A 22,359-nucleotide genomic window follows, 5' to 3' on the forward strand; every position below is an offset into this window, starting at 1 on the left:
TGGCTTTCCTTGTCTACAGAGTGAAACCAGTGGCCTCACTTGACCATGGAATTCAGTGCCCACCCAGGCCTGATCTGGGCTCCCAATTAGTGGCACAGACCCTGGGTTCTTGCCTGCTACTCTGTAAGGGCAAAGAAGTCAATTCATAGCCTCATCCATTACTGAATACAGTCCCCAGTCCTGACCATCTAGCAAGCCTCACCAGAGAAGTCAGGCAACTGTGGAGCCCATCCTACAGCCTCACTTGGGGAGGGAACCAAGCCAGCAGTCCTAGCCACCTATTCGCAGCCAGTGGCACATTCTCCCATCCCCATCATCATAGCTTGAACAGTTGCCTTGCCCCAAAATAGACCATAATAGTAGGTCTCTTCTGTCCAAAGACATTACCAGCAGTCACACCCAGAAACCCAAACTGAGCTGACTGGTGAAGAACTGTCTCTCCCAAAGCAAATCTACAAAGTCTGAAAGAAGAGCCTCATTATTCAAATATTCCAATGTAATGGATGAAGGACCATGAAAAATTAAGTAAATATGATACCACCAATGGAAACTAATAAAACTTTAATAACTGACCCTAAAGAAATGGAAATTTATGGGATACCTGTTGGTATGGGGTATCTGGCTCAGAAGGTAGAGCATGTAACTCTTGATCTCAGTGTTGTGAGTTCAAGTCCTATGTTGGCATAGAGCTTACTTAAAAAGTAAATAAATAAAAATGTAAAAAAATGGAGATTTATGAACTGTCAGACAAAGAATTTAGAATAATCCTCTTAAGGAAGTTTAGTGAGCTACAAGAAAACACAGATAGATAACTACATGAAACAAGGAAAACTGCACAAGCAAAATAAGTTTGATGGAAATAGCAACCATCAAAATAAAAAAACAAAAACCAGAGAAATCTTAGAGTTGAAAAGTTAAAAAAAACTGAACAGAACAATTCAATAGAGTTTCAAAAGTAGATGCAGACTATGCAGAAAAAGAATTACCCAGTTAAAGGAGAAAAAGAAAAGAGTGAAGAAAGCTGACTGGAATTATAGGGCACAGTGAAAAGAAACAATATTTGTATTATGGGAATTCCAGAAGAGAAAGGGAAATGGGCAGAAAATATATTTAAAGCAACAATACCTGAAAACTTCTCAAATCTGGGGAGAGAAATGGACAAACAGATCTACAAGGCCCAAACAACCCAAATAGATTGAACCTGAATAGGGCTACACTGAGACACGTTATAATTAAATGGTCAAAAGTCAAAGAAAGAATTTTATGAGCAGCAAGAGAAAAGAGAGAAGTTACATGCAAAGGAACTCCCATAAGATAATTGGTGGATTTCTCCACAGAAACTTTTTAGGACAGGAGAGAATGGGATGACATATGCAAAATATTGAAAGAAAATAACTATCAACCAAGAATTCTGTTCTGAAGGTGTCCTTCAGAAATGAGGAAGGATAAAGACTTTCCCAAACAAACAAAAGGTGAGGATGTTCATAGCTGCTAGAACTGCCTTACAAGAAATGGTAAAGGGAGCTCTTTGAAGGGAAGTAAAAGAATGCTAATTAACATAAAAACACAAGAAGGTTATATAAATCTCACTATAACGGTAAATATATAGTCATAGTTAGATTCTGCAACATGGTAGTAATGGTACGTAACTCACAATTTTAGCTTAAAAAGAAGAAAAATAAAAATAGCAAAAGTATCTATAAATACAATAATTTGTTATTAGTTACATGATATAAAAAGCAGGTCAATTGTAAAGCAATAACTTAAAATGTGAGGGAGAGAAGGAGTAAAAGTGTTGAGTATATGAAGTCTATTGTAAGTTGGTATCAGTTTAAAATAGCGTGTTACAAATTTAAGATGTTTTTATGTAAGCCTTAGGGTAACCAGGAGGGGAAATTTTATAATAATTAGACAAAAGAATACGGTAAAGAAATCAAAGTATACCAATACCAAAAGACATGATCACACATAAAAAAGGACAGCAGGATAAGAAACCAGGAACAATGGATCTATGAAATAAGACAACCAGAAAATAATTAACAAGAAGGCAATGGTAGTGGTATCTTGTCTGACCTAAATGGCAGGAAATCTATATAGATTTCAGTAACAGGAAGTCGGTAACAAGAGGAAAATTGGAAAGCTCACAAACACATGTTAAACAACACTCTTCTGAACAATCAAGGGATCAAAGAAGAAATGAAAGGATAATTAAAAAGTTTCTTGAAGACTGAGCCCATGTGCTCACCACTCAGTCTTTCCATCCGGGAACACCCATGACTGTGACCACGTGTTCAGTGATAAGGGAAATGGCCGCCAAGGTCACAGAATCGGTGTGGTACAGCCCTTATTCTCTGAACACAGGGCCAGTGCACTAGAAATCAGCACTTAAAAGACAGCTGAATGCCCCCTAGATGATGGAGACTGGAGAATGCACCCTTAATGACTCATGCGTGAGAAAATCCAATGCAGGTTGTGAAATATTTAGACCTGAACAGCCCAGTGCCCACCTGTGGGAGGCAGCCAGAGCATCTCCGGGAGGACAAGAGGAGAGACAAGCTGGAGAGATGTCAGACACACAGGGGCAATGCAGCCGCAGCGAGACTGCTGCGTTTCAAACCAGCGGGTAAACATAGAACCCCCTCTCTCTGATCCATTCTGGCTGGTATTCCCCTTGCACCAGTTAAATCTTTGAAATATCCCCCTGACTAGAGGAAACTTCCTTTCCCCAAACGTGTTTAAAAACAAAAGGGATGTAAAATAAAATGACTTCAGTACTTAGCCCTAGGAGGGAAAAAAGGCAAATCTAAAGGAAGCAGAAGGAAGGAAATAACAAAGAGCAGAAATGGGGAAACAGAATTCTATGGATCAATAGGGAGGATCAGTGAGACAAAACTGGGCAAAATTGGCACACCACTGCGGACGACAGGCAACCCCGCTTTCCTTTTCGTAGCAAACTCCCTGCTGAGAGGCGTGTCTCACCATCCTGAGCCTGCATCCCGCACTGTGCTGCAAGGTCACTAAGTTTGAGCCAATGAGATGAGACTAAGACTGTGAGCTCCGCCCCAAGGGCTGAGTCACAGGGACTCAGTCACGTGCTAGGGGATGGGCAGCAGGACCCTGTGATCTAGGGGAGAGGTGGATACCTGGCTTATTGAAGCCCCTGCATTTCTGTCACAGCAGCTTAGCATCTTCTCTAAAAAAATAGCAAAGCTGTGGAAGGCATAAATAACAGCAAACAGCAATACCAGGGCATTAAAAAACACCAGGGATACAGTGTGGTTTATGATCAGAATACCTCGTCATGTGTCTGGATGTGTTAAGAGAAAAGGGAGGAGGAAAAACTCCTGTGATCTTTTCAATGAAAAACAGAAAAAACATTGTAAAAAAAAATCAGTATTTGTTCATGATTAAGAACCCCCCTGCCCCAAACTCTAAATTAGGAAGAGGAAAACTTCTTAACCTGATGTGGCTCATCTGGCTTTTGTTCTAGTGTCTGTAGTGCTTTCCTGAAGCTGAAAGCCTTTTCCAGACTTCCCTGCGACCTGGGTTACAGCCCAGCAGTGCGCAGAGGTAGAACTTCCAGATGGCAATGCCTGGAGGAAGTGGGGCAGGCAGGGGGAGCAGATTTTGGGGAGAGTACAATGGCTAGTACCCTGGTTCTTCAGGGGCAGCTGTACCACATTTGTACCCAGTTTTGTGTCTTCACCTAAACATTGTTAATAAACTTCTGTTTACCAAAAAAAAAAAAAAGTTTCTTGAGACCAACAGAAATGGAAACACAACACACCAAACCTTAGGGGATGCAGCAAAAGCAGTTCTAAGGGGGAAGTCCATAGCAATAAAAGCCTGCATTAAGAAGCAAGAAAGCTCCTAAATAAACAATCTAACTTGATGCCTTAGGGAGCTTGAAGAAGAAAAAAATGATCCCAAAGTTAGCAGAAGAAAAAAAAAATAATAAAGAGTGGAGCAAAAATAAATGAAATATGGGAGAGAAAAACAATAGAAAAAATTAACCAAACTCAGGGTTGGTTCTTTGAAAAGGTAAACAAAACTGACAAACCTTTAGCTAGACTTACCAAGGAAAAGAGGGAAGGCCTAAATCAACAAAATTATATATTAAAAAGTACACATTACAACTACACCTCAGAAATCCAAAGGATCATAAGATGCTAGTATGAACAACTATATGCAAGGAACTGGACAACATATAAGAAGTGGAAAAATACTTAGAAACATACACCTTACCAAGACTGAGTCAGGAAGAAAGAGAAGTATCAATAGACCAAATACTAGTAAGGAGATTAAATCAGTAATAAAAAATCTCCCAATGAAGAAAAGCTCAGTACCGGATGCCTTCACTGCTAAATTTCAGCAGATATTTATTTTTTATTTTTAAAAAAGTTTTTAATGTTTATTTGTTTTTGAGAGAAAGAGACAGAGTGTGAGTGGGGGAGGGGCAGAGAGAGAGAGAGGGAGACACAGAATCAGAAGCAGGCTCCAGGCTCAGAGCTGTCAGCACAGAGCCCCACATTGGACTGGAACCCACTAACTGTAGATCATGACCTGAGCCGAAGTTGGACACTCAACTGACTGAGCCACCCAGGGGCCCATAAGCAGACATTTCAAGGAGGATTAACACAAATCTATCTTAAACTCTTCCAAAAAATGGAAGGGGGGTGGGGGTGGAAAACAATCCCAAACTCATGTTTCAAGGCCAGAATAATCCTGATATAAATAGCAGAAAAATACACTACTAGAGAGGAGATCTACGGGCCAGTATTCCTGGTGAATCTAGATGCAAACATTCTTAATAAAATAATAGCAAACTGAATACAGCACATTAAAAGGATCATTCACTATGACCAAGTGGGATTTATCCCTGGGATGCAAGGATGCTTCAACATACACAAATTAATTATTGTGATAAATCACAGTAATAGGATGAAAGAAAAGAATTATATGATCATCTCAATGGATGCAGAAAAAGCATTTGACAAAATTCAGTATCTGTTCATGATAAAAAGGTCTTAACAAATTAGGCATAGAAAGAACATATCTCAACATAATAAAGGCTATATATGTAACATACTCAGTGGTAAAAGGATGAAAGCTCTTCCTCTAAGGTCAGGAATAAGACAGGGTGACCACTCTCACCACTTGCATTCAACATAGTACTGGAAGTCTTTGCTAGAGCAGTTACTCAAGGGAAAAAAAAGGTATCAGAATCAGAAAGGAAGAATTAAATTGTCTTTATTTGCAGACAACATAATTTTATGTATAGAAAATCCTAAAGACTCAACCAAAAAATGGTTAAATGTAATCAATGATTTCAGTAAAATTTCAGGGTACAAAATTAACATACATAAATAAGTAGCATTTCTATATATTAACAACAAAATTTCTGAAAAAGAAATTGATCCCATTTACAATAGCATCAAACATAATAAAACAGGAATAAATTTAAGGAGGTGAAAGATCTCTACATTGAAAATCGTAAGACATTGAGGAAAGAAATCAGAGTAGACAAATAAATGGAAAGGTATCCTGTGTTCATGGAGTTGAAGAATTAATATTGTTAAAACATCAATACTGTTTTTATGGAAGTAGAAAAAACACTTCTAAAATTTATATGGAGCCACAAAAGACCCTAAATATCTAAAGAAAACCTGGGAAAGAAAAGCAAAGCAGTATGTATCACACCTCCTGATTTCAAGCTATAGTATAAAGCTATAGTAATCAAAACAGTATGGTAGTGGCCTAAAACAGACAATTAGACGAGTGGAACAGAATAGAGAGCTTATAAATAAACCTAAGCATATACAGTCAACTAATATTTTACAAGGGAGCCAAGAATACTAAGTGAAGATGGGGCACCTGGGTGTCTTACTTAGATGGTTAAGTGTCTGACTCTTGATCTCAGCTCAGGTCTTGATCTTAGAGTTGTGAGTTCGAGCCTGAACTGCATTGGACTCCATGCTGGGTGTGGAGCCTACTTAAAATACAGCAACAACAACAACAACAACAACAAACTCAGTGGAGAAAGGATAGTCTCTTTAATAAGTTGTGCTGGATATTTATATGTAAATTGGATATTTACATTTAAAGAATGAAACTGGACCTATATCTTACACCATTCACAAAAATTAACTCAAAATGGATTAAAGATTTAAATGTAAGATGTGAAACAATGAAACTCCTGGAAGTAAACACAGGAAAAAAAACTCCTTGACATGGGTCTTGGTAATGATTTTTTGGATATGACACCTAAAGCACAAACAACAAAATAAAAATAATCAAGTGGGACTGCATCAAACTAGTAAGCTTCTGCACAGCAAAATAAACCATCAACAAAGTAAAAACAACTTATGGACTGGGAAAAACTATTTGCAGACCATATATCTCATAAGGAGTAAATATCCAAAACATGTAAATACTACAACTTAATTGCAAAATGAAACAACCTCCAATAACAAAAAACCTCCCCTAAAACTTGCCCCTCCAAAAAAACCCCTAACAACACAAAAATTAAAACCAAACCCCTCCCCCATATAGCCCAATTAAGAAACAGGCAAAGGATCTGAATTGACATTTCTCCAAAAAAGATATACAGAAGGCTAACAGGTACATGAAGAGATGCTCAACATCACTAGTCAGCAGAGAAATGCTAATTAAAACCACAATGAGATGTCACCTCAGGCCTGTTAGAATGGCCATCATCAAAAAGATAAGAGATGATAAATGCTGGTGTGGATGTGGAGGAAGGGAACACTTGGGTACTGTTAGTGGGATTGTAAATTGGTACAGCTGCTATGGAAAACAGTATGGGGGATCCTCAAAAAATTAAAAATACAACTACCATATGATCCAACAATTCTACTTCTGGGAATATATCCAAAAGTAATGAAAATAGTAACTCAAAAAAAAAAAAAAAGGTATCTGCACCTCTGTGTTCCTAGCAGTGCTATTTATAATAGCTAAGGCATCAAAATGAACTAAATGTCCACTGATGGATGAATGGATAAAGAAATTATGGTATGTATATATAATGGAATATTATTCATCCATAAAAATGAGGAAATCCTACCATTTGTGACAACATGGATGGGCCTTGAAGGCATTATGCTAAGTGAAATAAGTCAGAGAAAAACAAATACTGTATGAACTCAGTTATATGTGGAATCTAAACACACACATAAACACCGCAAAAAACGCTAACTCAGGGGCGCCTGGGTGGCTTAGTTGGTTAAGCGTCTGAACTTGGCTCAGGTCATGATCTCACGGTTCATGGGTTCGAGCCTCACATCAGGCTCACTAATGTCAGCCTGTCAGCACAGAGCCTAGAGCCTGCTTCAGATTCTGTATCTCCCTCTCTTTCTGCCCCTCCCCTGCTCATGCTCTGTCTCCCTATGTCTCTCAAAAATGAAAAAAAAAAGTTAAAAAACAAAATTTAAGGGGCGCCTGGGTGGCTTGGTCGGTTGGGCGGCCGACTTCGGCTCAGGTCATGATCTCGCGGTCTGTGAATTCGAGCCCCACGTGGGGCTCTGGGCTGACAGTTCAGAGCCTGGAGCCTGTTTTGGATTCTGTGTCTCCCTCTCCCTCTGCCCCTCCCCTGTTCATGCTCTGTCTCTCTCTGTCTCAAAGATAAATAAACGTTAAAAAAAAAATTAAAAAAAAATTAAAAAGAAAACAAAAAACCCAAACTCAGAAAAATACATCAGGCTTATGGCTACCAGAGGTGGTAGGTGGAGGGAGGGGAAATTGGGAGGAAGATGGTCAAAAGTTGCAAATTTCAATTATAAGATAAATAAATACTAGGGATATAATATACAACATGATGACTATAGCTAACACTGCCATATGATATATAGAAAAGTTTAAGAAAGTAAATTCTATGAGTTCTTATCAGAAGGAGACAATTTCCTCCCCTTTATTCTTTTTTTCTTTTTATTGTATCTGCTTGAGTTTTTAAAAAATGTTTATTTATTTTTGAGAGAGAGAAATACACAGTGCAAGTATGGGAGGGCCCAGAGAGAGAGGGAGACACAGAATCTGAAGCAGGCTCCAGGCTCTGAGTTGTAAGCACAAAGCTGGACACGGGGCTCGAACTGCTGAAGTCCTGAGTTGGATGCTTAACTGACTGAGCCACCCAAATGGTCCTATTATATCTGTATGAGAAGATGGATGTTGAATCTATTGTGGTAGTCATTTCACACTATCTGATAATCAAAGCATCATGCTGTATGCCTTAAATATATACAGTGATGAATGTAAATTATTTCTCAATAATGCTGGAAATTTTTTTCAAGTCCTCAAAATGGTATACTTTTTGGTAATATAACTATAATCATTGCTATTCTAAGTACTCTTTACTTTGTTTTCATTTTATCTTTTCCTCTTAGAGTGAAATGCTGTAAGATATATTGAGTGTTATGTGCTAGGCAGGCATCATATTAGATGCTTTACATACATTATCTCATTTTTAAAGAAATGTTTATTTATTTTTGAGAGAGAGCTAGAAAGCACATGTGTCAGTGCATGGGTGAGGGCAGAAAGAGAGGGACAGAGAGAATCCCAAGCTGGCTCTGTCCTGTCAAATGAGGAGCCTGATAATGGGGCTAGAACTCAGGAACCATGAGATCATGACCTGAGCTGAAACCAAGAGTTGTATACTTAACCAAGTGAGCCATCCAGACTCCCCCATTATCTCATTTTATACTGCCTAACATTAGTGAGGAAGATATGATTATCCACATTAAGAATCTGGGAAAGTTGGAGAAGTTAAGTAACTTTCTAATGGTAGTATGGGTGGTGAATAGTAGAGTTGGAAGAACCATTGTAGCCTTCTGACCTGGCCTGATAAAAGTTCTGTATTGTTTTTCTTTCCATTAAAGTGTAAAATGTGAATTATACCATGTGTTTCTAGTTCCCTGAAATGCAGGAAAGGTGATTTATAAAACTCTGAGAAAGTAATATTGAAGCCAGTTGTATTACTTAGGGTTCTCCAGAGAAATGGAGCCAATAGGACAGATATACATACAGATTTATTCTAAGGAATTGACTCATGTGTTTGTGGGGCTGGCAAATCCAAAATCTGTAGGAGAGTTTGACAGGATAGAAATTCAGATAAGAGTTGATGTTACAGGCTGGAAACTCAGGCAAGTTTCCTGTGTTGTAGTCTTGAGGAAAATTCCTTCATTTACAGGAAACCTTAGTCTTTGCTCTTAGGGCCTACAACTGCATTGCTGAGGCTGACCCACATCCATGATCTGGCCAAGTTGATATATAAAATTAACCATCACACCAATAAACAATGATTTTCGCTGAACAGACTTTTGAAGAGACCTGGATTCCTCACTGCCAACTTTCCAGCTGGTTCCTGTGCTGTGGATACATACACAGGACCAGTGCAGGAGGAAATGAAGTAGGGCACAAGGGAACAGCTCTCTGTTTATTCCATAGTGTGCATGTGTTTCTGCTAGAATTCATCATAGTGTTTTCTGGATGTGGAGCAAGCAAGTATATTCCCTTCTACTATGGTTCTAGAGTACTTCAAGGTAGCCTTAAAAAGAAAAAAAGATGCTGGAGGAAGAAGGAGGAGGAGGCAGCTGCTGTGGTGATCTTGTTGGTGGGCTGTGTGTGTGTGTGCATGCATGAGGGGGGGGGGGAGAGGCAGATAGATACTCAGGACATTTGTAGCCCTAGTTGACAGAGCTTCCTCTTTGATTCTGTACTCACATGAGAACCAGCTACTGAAGCTGAGCTACAAGCCAGTGGATCCATTCAACAGATAGTCATGAGGGGCCCACTCCCAAGAACTGGAATTCTAAAGTAAATATGAAACAGTCATGCTCATGCAGGGAGTGTGAATCTATAAACTCTGGTGTAAGATATATCACTTTCTCTCTCTCTCTCTTTTTTTCATCTCAACTTAGGTTTTGACTCCCATTCTCCCATTATGCTGGGTTGGATGGTCCTTGCTTCATCCATCTTGGAGTTGTGTTAATGTTCTGGGTTCTTAGAAGATGCCAAAGTGTCAATGAATAGGAAAGAATATTTGTGACTCTAGGTTATGCTGACATACTGCCTGTGATGTGGCTGCCCCTTTGGGCCCTTTAGGCTGTTTCTGGGTTACTCTCCGGACACAGGGATCTTTTGAAAGGTGCACCATAGGGTTGGTACCCCTAGACATACCAGGCAGCCATGTCTGTATGGTTTATCTTCTCAGATTCAAGAAGTCCCCTGCTCCAGGATCCACAGATGTTCCTTGTAGCCCAAGTGGGCCTCTTTTTAGGCTGGGGCAAGTCCTTTTCTCCAGAACTTTCTACCCTTTTCTATGCCCTAGTCTCAACAGCCACGTGTTCTTGCAGGCTGTTTCTGCTGCCTGCCCTGACACATAGCTTCCCCTAGGGATAAAGCAAAGAAGGGACAGGCCCAGATTACCTTTTGAAAGAGACATCTATTACAAAAAGAAGATGAAGTCTGAGGTAGCCCTTAGTGCAGATGTAGGGGCTTTGAACCATACAGTTGTTCCAGACGGATCTCAAGTGTTCTCAGAGTGGGATGTACAGTGCATCTTTGGGAAAGCCCAAATACTACTTAAGGGCAAATGGAATGTACTTGGCATTTATTCCCCAGAGGAGAGGCTGCAGTTGGACTGGACTGCCATCATCCAGCACGAAACATCCCAGCTGGGCAGAGTTTTCCACCAAGTCAGCTCAGAGGCATTGGGCCTCCTATGTTCAGTCAGTGATCCATGGTTCCAATCAGATGTGGCTTATGGTAGCAGGATCATTTTCACTTAACACACTGGGATCAAGCCCTGTTTTTCTCAGAAAGGGACAGTGGAAGTGCCAAGCACTTAAAATGTCATGTACTTGGTTTCAGTGCAATAGTAAGGCTCCTTTTTTAAATGAAAAAGTAATTTTTCCACTTAATTTAAGCAGTAACTATTTGAAGTGAGAGAATAACTCTGTAAAAGCTATTATCAAAAGCAATTTTCTGAAGTCTCATTAATGAAGACAGGTAATGAAAATGAAGGTATAAAGACATAATCCTGCTTATGTTTCTACAGGGAAGAATTGAATACCTATAATTGCTTTTTCTTTTAATACTAATGTGTTTGTCTAAGTTTTTGTTGTTGTTTCCAACAATGGAGACAATGAATTTAAAAGAAAAAAAGAGGAATGGAAAGATACAAGGACATCTCAAAGAACTGAAGTTTCAACAACCAAGGTTGGGATGGATAGGAAGGATAGATATGGGAACTACATGGACCTTGTGTGCTGAGAGCTGTTACTTACGTGACCTAATTCCAATAACTTCCAGTCTCTGTCTCTGTTTGTTGCTTCAAATTCCCTGAAATGACAAATCATGTTGGCTTAACTGGAGTTAGTCATATACCTCTGGATCATGCCAATGTGATTAGCTAACATCACTTAATGCTAAAATTTACTTAATGCTTTCTCCATGTTGGGCATTGCTATAAGCACTTTTCATGTATTATTTATTCTGCTTCAACAACCTTATGTCTTATGCACTGTTACATTTCCCATTTCTCAGATGAGAGAACCAAAGCCCAAAGAGGCCAAACAGTTTTCCCAAGGTCATATAGCTTTTACCCAGCATTCAGTTTTTGGTGTGATATGCACATATCTTGAACTTCAGGACTAGTCAGCATAGATAGTAGTTGGGGTTTGGTCTTTGCAAATGTCCTGTGCTTATATCTTAGGGCCCCATATGTGTGATCATAGCCCACATCTTCTTTTTAACAGAAGCCAGAGTTCTGTACTGGCTGTTGAGAGTATTTGGAATCAAAACCTCTTCCATGACCTAGACAAAGGTAGGAGAAACATTTGGTAGCAGATTTGACCATGGGGAGGGGCAGGAGCGAACAATAGTGGGAGTCAGCAGCAGTAGCAATGGGTGGGTGGTCCTGCCAAGTTCTTGGAGATCATGAGTCAGCATTTACCAAGGCATACAGTTCACTGCCATTTCCTGGGCATTTGAAATGTTAACCAGAGTTTTTGGGAATGGAGCAGAATGAGATCAGCACTTGGATGTCAGCAGGAACATAGAGTCCTCTGTTTCTGTTTGTCTCTAATTTAACTGAGATATTTTGATAACCCTTTCCTTTGTTTTGTCCCCTCTTTTCTGGTTTTCTTCTTACTGTTTTTTAAACTGCCATCCCCTTTCTAAAAAATTTTAAATGTTTATTTATTTTGAGAGAGTGAAAGAGTGTGCACTAGCAGGGGAGGGGCAGAGAGAGAGAGAGAGAGAGAGAGAGAGAGAGAGAGAGAGAATCCCAAGAATCCCAATCCCAATCCCAAGAGAATCTGTGTTGATAGCGCAGAACCCAGTGTGGGGCTCAGTCTCACAAACCATGAGAACATGGCCTGAGCCGAAATCAAGAGTTGGAGGCTTAAGCAACAGAGCCATCCAGGCACCCCTAAATGGTCATCCTCTTTTTATTGATTACCATCCCCTACTTTCCTCACCTCTGCGGTTTACTTTCTGAATGCAACAGTATCACCCATACTTTCATTTATGCCTTAATTTATGCTGGATCCTATGCCAGGCATCATAAGTAAATTAAGTGGGCCAGGTACGGACTGTGTCAGACTAGAAAGCACATGTCCTTTCTGAAAAGGGGAAATACTATTAGGCTCAAAGCTCCACATCTTAATTTTCTTATAAAACTCCCAGTTTTTAAATGTCTGTCATTAGTTTTAAAAAATGAGTAGGCCAGTCACAATGCATCTGTAGGATGGCTGTATCAGCAGTTGACAGTTTTGGATATGATACTGTTGGACGAACGAGGCAGGTACAAAATGCTTGCATCTCCATCGTGGCTTCTAAAGAGACTATAGATGCAGTAAACTCTTTCCTGACTCAGCATCTCTCTCCCAATTGACTTTATATTATTAATCATATCTTTATGTACACATATCTTTATGTATCTTTATGTACATTATCTTATGGAAGAGATATTTTTCAGCCTAACACATTAAGATGATAATATTTAAATATAAGTTGGCTATTTTATCACTTCTGCTCTGCCAGTTAGATTTTAAGCTCCTCCAAGGCAGGAGCCGATGTGTGCTTCAGACATATTTATTTTTAAGATTTTTATTTTTAAGTAATCTTTACACCCAACGTGGGGCGCAAACTCACAACCCTGAGATCAAGAGTTCTCCAGGAGCAATCAAGAGCAATGCTTCAGTGGAGCATTGCTCCACTGACCAAGCCAGCCAGGTGCCCCCACTTAAGACATATTTTTAATTGATTGATATAAATAAGTAGCCATTTAAAATATAACATTATGTATTCTCTAGTTAAAGAGATGTTTTTGGCATTTGAGTTTGTCTTCCTAATGTGTTTCTGTTATGTGGGGCTATTTTCAGTGTTGCATTTGCTTTTTCTTTAGGCAAATTATTTGAAATGCCCTTTGTCAGTTCGGAAAGACTACCTACAGGTCCTCAAATGCAGACTGGTTTTGATGTCTCTATTTCTATAATTTTAATATGACCAAATTAAGCAGGACTTGCAAAAAAAGTCTGTGCTATTTTTAAAAGATTTTTATAATTTTAGAAAATTTCATATTTTGGTACCTAATATAATTTTTCTTTTATTTGTAATCCTTTTGGGGGGATGATTGGGGCAGTGTCAGAACACCTAGGACCAAAGAATCTTAGAGTTGGGAGAGACCAGAGTAAACTCAGTGTTTCCCTCAGCACAGACTTGGTCCCTTGCAGTAGGAAGGTGCTCAGTATCATACAAAGCAGTATTTCCCAATTTTTTTTTTGAACTTATAAAAAAAATTTATTTATTTATTTTTTGGGGGGGGGAGAGAGAGAGAGAGAGAGAGAGAGAGAGAGAGAGAGAGAGAGAGAGGAATGGGAAAACACAAACAGGCGAGGGTCAGAGAGAGAGGGAGACAGAATCTGAAGCAGGCTTCAGGCTCTGAGCTGTCAGTGCGGAGCCTGATGTGGGGCTTGAACCCATGAACTGTGAGATTATGACCTGAGTCAAAGTCGGATACTTAACCGACTGAGCCACCCAGGTGCTCCAAGTCCTTTCCACTTTTAAGGGTTGTTTATTTTTGTTGGTTTTTCTTTGTGAACTGACAACTGTCTCTGATCATTTCTGTCCTTTGGGCTTAGTACTGAGCATGGAACAAGTCTACTTATTTTGAGCTCCCCAAATAAATGGTAAGATCTCTGAGGGCTGTATGTTAAGATGTTCCTCCTAGTGCCTAAGACACATTTTAGGGCATTTAACAACACATGGTTGAGAGCACAGGCTTTGGGGTCAAAGGACCCAGATGGAAATCCTGGCTCTAATTTGTAATGATGGAATAACTGTGGATAAGTTACTTAACGTCTCCAAACATCTATTTCTTTCTTGGGTTGCAGTGAGTATTAAATAAGATATAAAAGAAAATGCTTAGTATTTTTCCTGACTATGGTCATTCAATAAATGATGTGTGTAGTTAGAACATGACGGTTATACTGAAAGGAAGGAAGTCTTGGAGAATGTTTTAGTACGAAGCCAAGACTGCCTAGAATCTCAGCCATACTCCTCCCAGAAATGAGTCTTTGATGCTTATCTTGTAGAGCTTCCTACACACTAGAGGAAAATGATGTGTGAGCTCAGTTTCCCCAGAAACATAATATCAAGGAACACTCTTTTTTTGTTTTTATTTTTTTTAACATTTATTCATTTTTTTGAGAGACAGAGCATGAGTTGGGGAGGGGCAGAGAGAGAGGGAGGCACAGAATCCCAAGCAGGCTCCAGGCTCTGAACTACAGCACAGAGCCCAACGTGGGGCTCGAACTCACGGACCATGAAATCATGACCTGAGCTGAACTCAGATGCTTAACCAACTAAGCCACCCAGGTGTCCCCCATGGAACACTTTTAATGCACAATCTTTCTAGGAAGAATTTGAGTTCTGAATTCCAGTGTTCTTCTTTCAGAGGCTGATGAACTCGCCCTGTCCACGTAAAAGAAACCTTTGACTTCCTTAACTCTTTGCCCAAAGCCTCCTCCATGGAGTGAGATCCAAGAGCCTTCTAGCTTCCCTTCCTTCTGACCTCTCTTTTCCCCTAACTCCACCTAGGCTCTTCTTCCCCTCTCAGTTAAGGGCTCCTGCAAATGTCCCCTAAAAGGAGAGAGTGGGAGATAGCTGATGTCTCATCAAACCAGAAGCTCCCTCCCTCTTACTGTTTAAAAGTGGTTTCCAGTTGGGAGGCTAATTAAAAACTATTTATTTGATGAGATATACTGAATTGTTCAAATAGGTTTAAAAAAAATTTAAAACAAGCACATAGTCTCCACAGTTTATCATAATTCATTTGGTTTTCAAGGGTTTAAATACACTGTCTTGCATTTTCCTTAACTGTTTTCATCAACATCTGTTTATTTGTGGTAGAGATTGTTTTCTCTAGGATCTGTAATATCAGATAATGGGCCCTTGCTTTTTTGACTTGTTTCCCAATAAAAAACTAGCATACAAGTTGTTTTGGGCCTTACTATATATTTACCTAATCAATGGGATTTTAAACAAAATTAGATCTTCATGATTTTAATTAAATTTAATTAAATTTAATTTTATCATTATTATTTTTAATATGGGGCTTGAACTCATGATCCTGAGATCAAGACCTGAGCTGATATCAAGAGTCGGACACTTAACCAACTGAGCCACCCATGTACCCCAGATCTTCACGTTTTTCAAGTTTTGATGTCTTTTATTTTGTTTATATAAAATTTTTTTTAAAATGTGATTTTGAACCAACTTTGTGTTCACTGGATTGTATATTAAACAAATACCAGTGAAGTCTCTTTTATATCCTTTCATCTAAAACTATACTTAGGACTAAGGCAAGCACATCACCTTTCTCTGGTGTCTTGTTGATTTAGGCTACTGCTTTGGTGCTTCTCAAAGTGTATATCAAGAAATACTATGAAAAATTACTGAGATGGACACTATCACTGTGTACTTGCAGTCCAGGGATCTCGATGTTGTGAGAATAGGCCTAGATTAAGCAACACTCAGAGAAACCGAGAAAGGTCTTACTTATGTGTCCACCCCTGTCCCCCACCCAACTCTTCATTTTGAAAATATTCAAATGTGTAGAAAAGTTGAAAGAGTAGTATTGTGAATACTTATTATTTTTTATGTTCATTTTTTTAGTGTATTTATTTTGAGAGAGGGAGAGAGAGAGAGAGAGAGAGAGAACGCCTGTGCATGAGCAGGGGAGGGACAGATAACCTGTTGGGCCATAACCTATTGCTATATTTACCAGTTCTCTCTTGTTTTTTTTTTTTTTTTTAAACAATTGAAAATAAGTGCAGACATCAAGAGTTTCTTCACCCTGGAAGATAAGGATAAAAGTGTCCCAGGATAAGGCACTTTCCTATACAATCACAATATCATTATCACATCTTAGAAAATAAACAATAATTTCCCAATATTATCTAATAAACAATCCATAATCCATGTTCAAATGTTCCCAGTTGTCCCTAACATGTTCTTTTTAGCTTAAAACAAAAGTGTAGAATCTCATCAAGGTTCACAAATTTGTTAGTATGCTTCATTTATTTTTATTTTAATTTTATTTAAAAAATTTTTAATGTTTATTTTTATTTTTGAGAGATAGAGAGACATAGCATGAGCAGGGGAGGGGCAGAGAGAGGAGACACAGAATCTGAAGCAGGCCCAGGCTCTGAGCTGTCAGCACAGAGCCTAACATGGGGCTCAAACCCATGAACCGTGAGATCATGACCTGAGCCGAAGTCAGACACTTGGCTCACTGAGCCACCCAGGCGCCCCTGCTGTATTTATTTTTAAATTTATAACATGCTCTGTTTGTTTGGTGTGTATATTTCTCAACATTGACCATTATGAAGAGTACAGAAGAGTTATTTTATAGAATGCCCCACAATCTAATTGTTTATGTGTTTTGGTTTTTAACCTTTTGGTAAACTTTTGGAAATATATTTGCAGAAGTGTGCATAAAATATAAGTATGCAGGTTTGTGGAAGTCACCTGTCCAGTCTCTGGGATCCTAAAAGTCTGGCTCTTTTACAAACCCTTATCTCTGCACTTGTTTCTCCACTGCATTTAGAGAATGCCTAGTGCAGAGACAACTTCCTGGCATTTTCCTGCGGATCAGGGTGCTAAGACTGGGCGGCTTCCAATTTAGGCAGTTCCATTGTACTTATCTCAGATCCCCCACCGGGGTTTCAATTAGAGAAGTTATTGTTTAGATCCCCTTCTAAAAATGTTGCATTCTCTAATTATCTTGGCTTTAAGACATTTGGGTTGTTTTTATACCATGTGAATGCACTGGCTGTTAGGAAAGTCATTTTAGAGTTTTGGTGATCTAATTCAATTGTTAAGACTGCCTTAATAACTAGGTTGTAATAAGACATAATACAGGGTGTTTAGATTTCTCACAACCTTGTGTTTTTGGTTAGAGACCCAACATCAGTCCTGAAGTGGTTCACAGTCCTTTATTTAAAACAAAAAAGGCCAAATGTTAAAAATATTATGACCCAGGCCAACTTTGTCTTTACCCTCCTACTTACCTTTCTTCTTCTTCTGCACAGTCCACAGTGCTTTCCTATTTCTTTTGTACTCAACATGAATGCCAAATGGTGATGACAGACGATGGTGTAAATTGGGGTCCTTAACCTGGAGTCAGTGTGACAGTGAACTCCATAAAATCATGTGCAAAGTTTGTGTATATTTGCCCATGTGTTCTGTTCTGGAGAGATGTTCCCATAGATTTCTTCAGCTTTTCAGGGGTGCCTGTGAGCCCCAAATGGTTAAAAACACTGGCTAACTAGTTACTTCTTCCCAGGGCCTTTGCTATTTTCTCTGACTCTAGGCATAGTAGCTTTCTCTTTAGTAATATTTTTGTGTACTTGTTTTGAATTTAAAAATTATAAGGAATAAAATTAAGTCCATTTATTTATAATATTGGTCAACATTCTGAGAAACCATTGTTTATACACTGGTAAATAGTTATCTATCTACCTATCTTCTGTTTACCAATTTATCAATCACCTATCTATCTATTTATCTATCCATCTACACACACACACACACACACATACACACACACACACACACACACACACACACTTTTTAAAAGGAATCCTAGTGTAGATGGGTAACATTTTTGTTTAATTGCTGCAGTGTAGTTCATTAGTTCATTGTATGGATATACTGTAATTATCAAATCTCTTATTCATGGACACAGATTTAATAGGAATCAAACCTTAGGCAATAAGAGATAAGATCTTGGGGCTTTTGCTGGTCACAAGAGCCCTCTTCCTTTGTCTAATCCCTGCAAACTCCACATCAAATGTGAGGCTATGGGGGCGCCTGGGTGGCTCAGTCGGTTGAGCGGCCGACTTCGGCTCAGGTCATGATCTCGCGGTCCGTGAGTTCAAGCCCCGCGTCGGGCTCTGTGCTGACAGCTCGGAGCCTGGAGCCTGTTTCGGATTCTGTGTCTCCTTCTCTCTCTGACCCTCCCCCATTCATGCTCTGTCTCTCTTTGTCCCAAAAATAAATAAAACTTAAAAAATTAAAAAAAAAAAAATGTGAGGCTATGGATTTGGGGCCAGAAAACAGGTTAGCTTTTTCGAAAAGAAAACTGTATTCTTTTTTTTTTTTAGTTTAATCATTTTATTTTGAGAGAGACAGAGAGAGAGAGAGAGTGTGCGCATGAGTTGGGGAGGGGCAGAGGAAGAGGGAGAAAGAGAATCCCAAGCAGGCTCCATGCTATCAGTGCAGAGCCCAATGCGGGGCTCAATCTCATGAACTGTGAGATCATGACCAGAGCCAAAATCAAGAGCTGAACGCTTAACTGACAGAGCCATCCAGGCACCCCAGGAACTGTATTCTTACACTCTTCCCTCCAGTCTCCAAGATACTGACATGAATCAAATCATTTCAAATCAATAAAGAATATAACAGTTTTATAGGATTGATTACCTTCAAAGCAGCTTCATTTAAATCCATTTTCAATTTTCAAGGTTCAAATGGGCCTAATTTTGTATAGTTTACTTACATTTTTAAAAGTGTTTATGGAAATTATTGTGTAAAAAACCCTGATATGTTCTTAAAATGCTTTTGTTATGTAGCTTGGGAGACTTTACCAAAGAGAAATATGCATGATTTCCCTTGGTCTGTGTATCTGTGTCTATATTTTCATATGATATATTGCTGAAAGAAGTGTTGCTGATGGTCTTTTCTTCCTTTTCTCTCTTATCTGTTTACCAGTGACACTACCAGATTAGAAGCTGCCCCAGTCAACACCCTTGGGTCCAGGGGTAGTAACTGTTCCCATCTGGCTACGTGTGATTAATGGTGTTTATGTCATGGCATAAATCACATTTTGCTGTTCAATCAGCTGAGACTCTGGCCATTAAAAAAAATTACTCTATCTACAAGAATCAATAACCAGTGGTTTTTGGAAAGGAGCAGTTCTTTAACAGTTACTCCCTAAGTCTGTCTGTAAAGATAAACAATCAAATTACTATAGTCAGTGAAATTGTGCGGGCAACAGCAAGAAATATAATCTCGCAGATAAGGGATGACCTTAAGTAAGGACAGGTAGGAAGCCATTTTAAGGAAGACAAGGCAACCAAAGAAACCCAATACCCTTTTGAAAGTCTTTAAGAATGTCACCCTTTTCCACAGATGTAGCCAATAACACGACATCAGAGAGTGCAAGATGAATTTTCAGAAAAGCATGGAAAATAAATTAGGTTGATAATGGCATTCTGTGACTGACTTAATACCCACTCACAACTCTCTGTGGACTCTAGCAACAATTTAGAAAATCAATTTTATTTATTTACCTCATGTTTGCCTCATACATTATTGCCATGAGGAAAACACACAAAAATCCAAATAAATAAATTAGCCAAGGTGATGACATTTCAGGTAAAATAAAATGGAGACCACTTCTTTGGGAAAGAATAGGGCGAAAGATAAATCTTAGACACTTGACTTGCTGGGAAATATTATGTGTACTTTTAAAATGGTGGTGTTGACCATGTGTAGCAACATGCCTGAATAGACGGAGGCAAGATTAATAGTCCTGATTCACTTGTAGTTTGCTTCACAGGCCGTGAGTGAGTGCTTTGGGATGTTGCTCACACAGCCTGTTTTGCTGCAGTCGCCACTGCTTTTGTGAGCAGCTCAGTGTTTTTGCTCAAATTGGAGTATGCCTCACTGATTCCGGTCTGCAACTTGCTTCTTAGGAGTCTGTGACTGCAAGATCCATTTCAGGAATTTGAGTTGCACCAGTTTGCCATCTTTACAACGAGCCTTACTTTTTTAGCAAGTGGAATTCTAAATGGGAAAGTACAGATTCCCCCTCGGTACTTTATTTATATCACTGTTCGCAGCACAGATAACATCCTTATTTCCACAGCAAGCCAGCAGCTCTCTAAATAATCACAAACCTACCTCAGTAAAGAAGGCAGGAATAATATTTCGTGCCTTTTCCCTGTGTGGAAGATAGAACCTTTTGATGCAAGATATGATCCTGCAGATTTGTTCCTGCTGGACGAAGGGAGGACTAACCTTCAGGCAAAGTGCTTTGGTAGAAGCATCCTGTTTCTCATTTCACTGTGTAATGACCAGGAGCTGAGAAGAGCTGTTTCCTGTCACTGAGCTGCATCATCCTCATTTACATTATTGGCAGCTGTTACTTTGCTAGAAGTTTAAAATATCTGAAGAACTCTCAACTGAGTTCAGATGTTTGTTTATTGGATCTGTCTTGGGCTTCTGAAAACAGTCTTTTGTGTTCTCCCCAGTCTTAAAAGCTCTTCTCAGAATCTGTTCTTCCTCCTCCTTGCTCCTTTCTGGGAACCTGCTTCAATCTCATGAAGAAAATTAAGTAAAGAGGACAAGGGGCTTACAACTCGTCAGAAAGGAGACTCCAGTTGTGAGGCGACTTGAAACGGGAAGGAATTGGGACTCAACATCCTGCATTTGTGCTTTGTTTTTGAAACTTCGAGTTAGTTGCATTAATGAATTCACCAGCAGTCTAGTAATGGAAAATGTTTCTCCTGTCCTGCTGGGGGAGCCAGATACTATAGATTTGTAACAGGAAGGCTGTTGATTCTGGCTTCATTGTTGGGCCAGTCATTTGTGAGCCGGTGGCCGGACCGCAGGCCACACACTTCTGTGCAAATCTCCCATGTATTGGGACCGCCTGGGTTTTGTTTCTGCCGTCCGAGACACGGCCAAGAAAAGATGGTGAGCCCTGGGTTTCATTTCTTGTTTGTGTTTCCCCTCAGCATTGAGGATGGTGCAGGATGCCAGACTCAGTTTGGGGGCAGGGAGGGGACTGTTGAAAGCGATGAGCATATGTGAGTGTTTTGCTATTAATGCTTTTTTCTGTGTCATCCTCTGTAGAGTTCCGGGAACGCGTCCTATCGCTGCTCTATGTCTTCCTCTGCGGATTTTTCTGATGAAGATGATTTCAGCCAGAAATCTGGCTCGGCATCTCCAGCGCCGGGAGACACCTTACCCTGGAATTTGCCTAAACATGAGAGATCAAAAAGAAAGATTCACGGGGGCTCGGTGCTGGACCCCGCTGAGAGGGCAGTGCTTAGGATAGCAGGTAAGCGCATCCGGGGAGGGGATGGAGCCTAGAGAGGGTTTCGAAATTCACCCATCTACCCCCTGGGGCCGGGGCCGTAGCTGGGAGCTGCTGATGCACCGGCAGGCGTAGATTGGTGCTCTAGGTGGGGGAGGAGGATGACCATGTTTACTTTATGCCCGATTTATATCGAGAAAGCAGTTTGCCCAGCCTGCTGGTGACTAAGCTGTTTGGCCTTGTCTTTGGGTTGGATGAATTGATACCTTTGAAATGCAAGGGGATATTTACAGACATCTGCATTAAACTTTCCTATTTACACGATGTAGCTACTGTGACATTCTGAAAGTATTAACTTATGTGATTCCTAGTGTATTTGCTAGAAGCTGTGAGAAAGCTGCCTTCTTTTCCATTTTTGCCCAGGGACACTGAGCTACGCAGATTTAACTGGGGTAGATTCCTGGCTTTTGGTACCCAGGATTGTAGAGGGTACTTCAGCAACTTGGATGCCATTTTTTTTTTTTTTTTTTTTAAATGTATCATCTCTGTCAGCATCATGTGTCCATAGCAGCTTTCTGTCCCTGGTGCTTTTCAGGGCTTAGCCATCATGCATTCCTGATTAATTAATTTATGGGAGGTGCCAACATTTCTGTTCTGTTACCGGTGTTCCCTTGCATTGGCCGTAAAAGTCGAACCAGAAGGGGTGGCTTGTTTTACCCAGCTGAAAGCTGAGA

The 22,359-nt window shown here is 39.7% G+C and overlaps 1 protein-coding gene across 18 annotated transcripts in view; it reads left to right on the forward strand.

Moving 5' to 3' along the window:
• DST (dystonin) overlaps positions 1-22,359 on the forward strand; it is a 491,438-nt gene that overhangs the window by 101,722 nt on the left and 367,357 nt on the right. For all 18 annotated transcript variants that reach the window (XM_019457466.2, XM_019457473.2, XM_019457470.2 and 15 more), the window contains exon 4: positions 21,442-21,649. In XM_019457466.2, coding sequence (XP_019313011.2) covers positions 21,442-21,649 — 208 coding nt within the window. The remainder of the gene's footprint in view (positions 1-21,441; positions 21,650-22,359) is intronic.

Source organism: Panthera pardus, unplaced genomic scaffold (assembly GCF_024362965.1).
Source record: "Panthera pardus isolate Hobbes unplaced genomic scaffold, ASM2436296v1 HiC_scaffold_17, whole genome shotgun sequence".
In the NCBI taxonomy this organism is placed as follows: domain Eukaryota; kingdom Metazoa; phylum Chordata; class Mammalia; order Carnivora; family Felidae; genus Panthera; species Panthera pardus.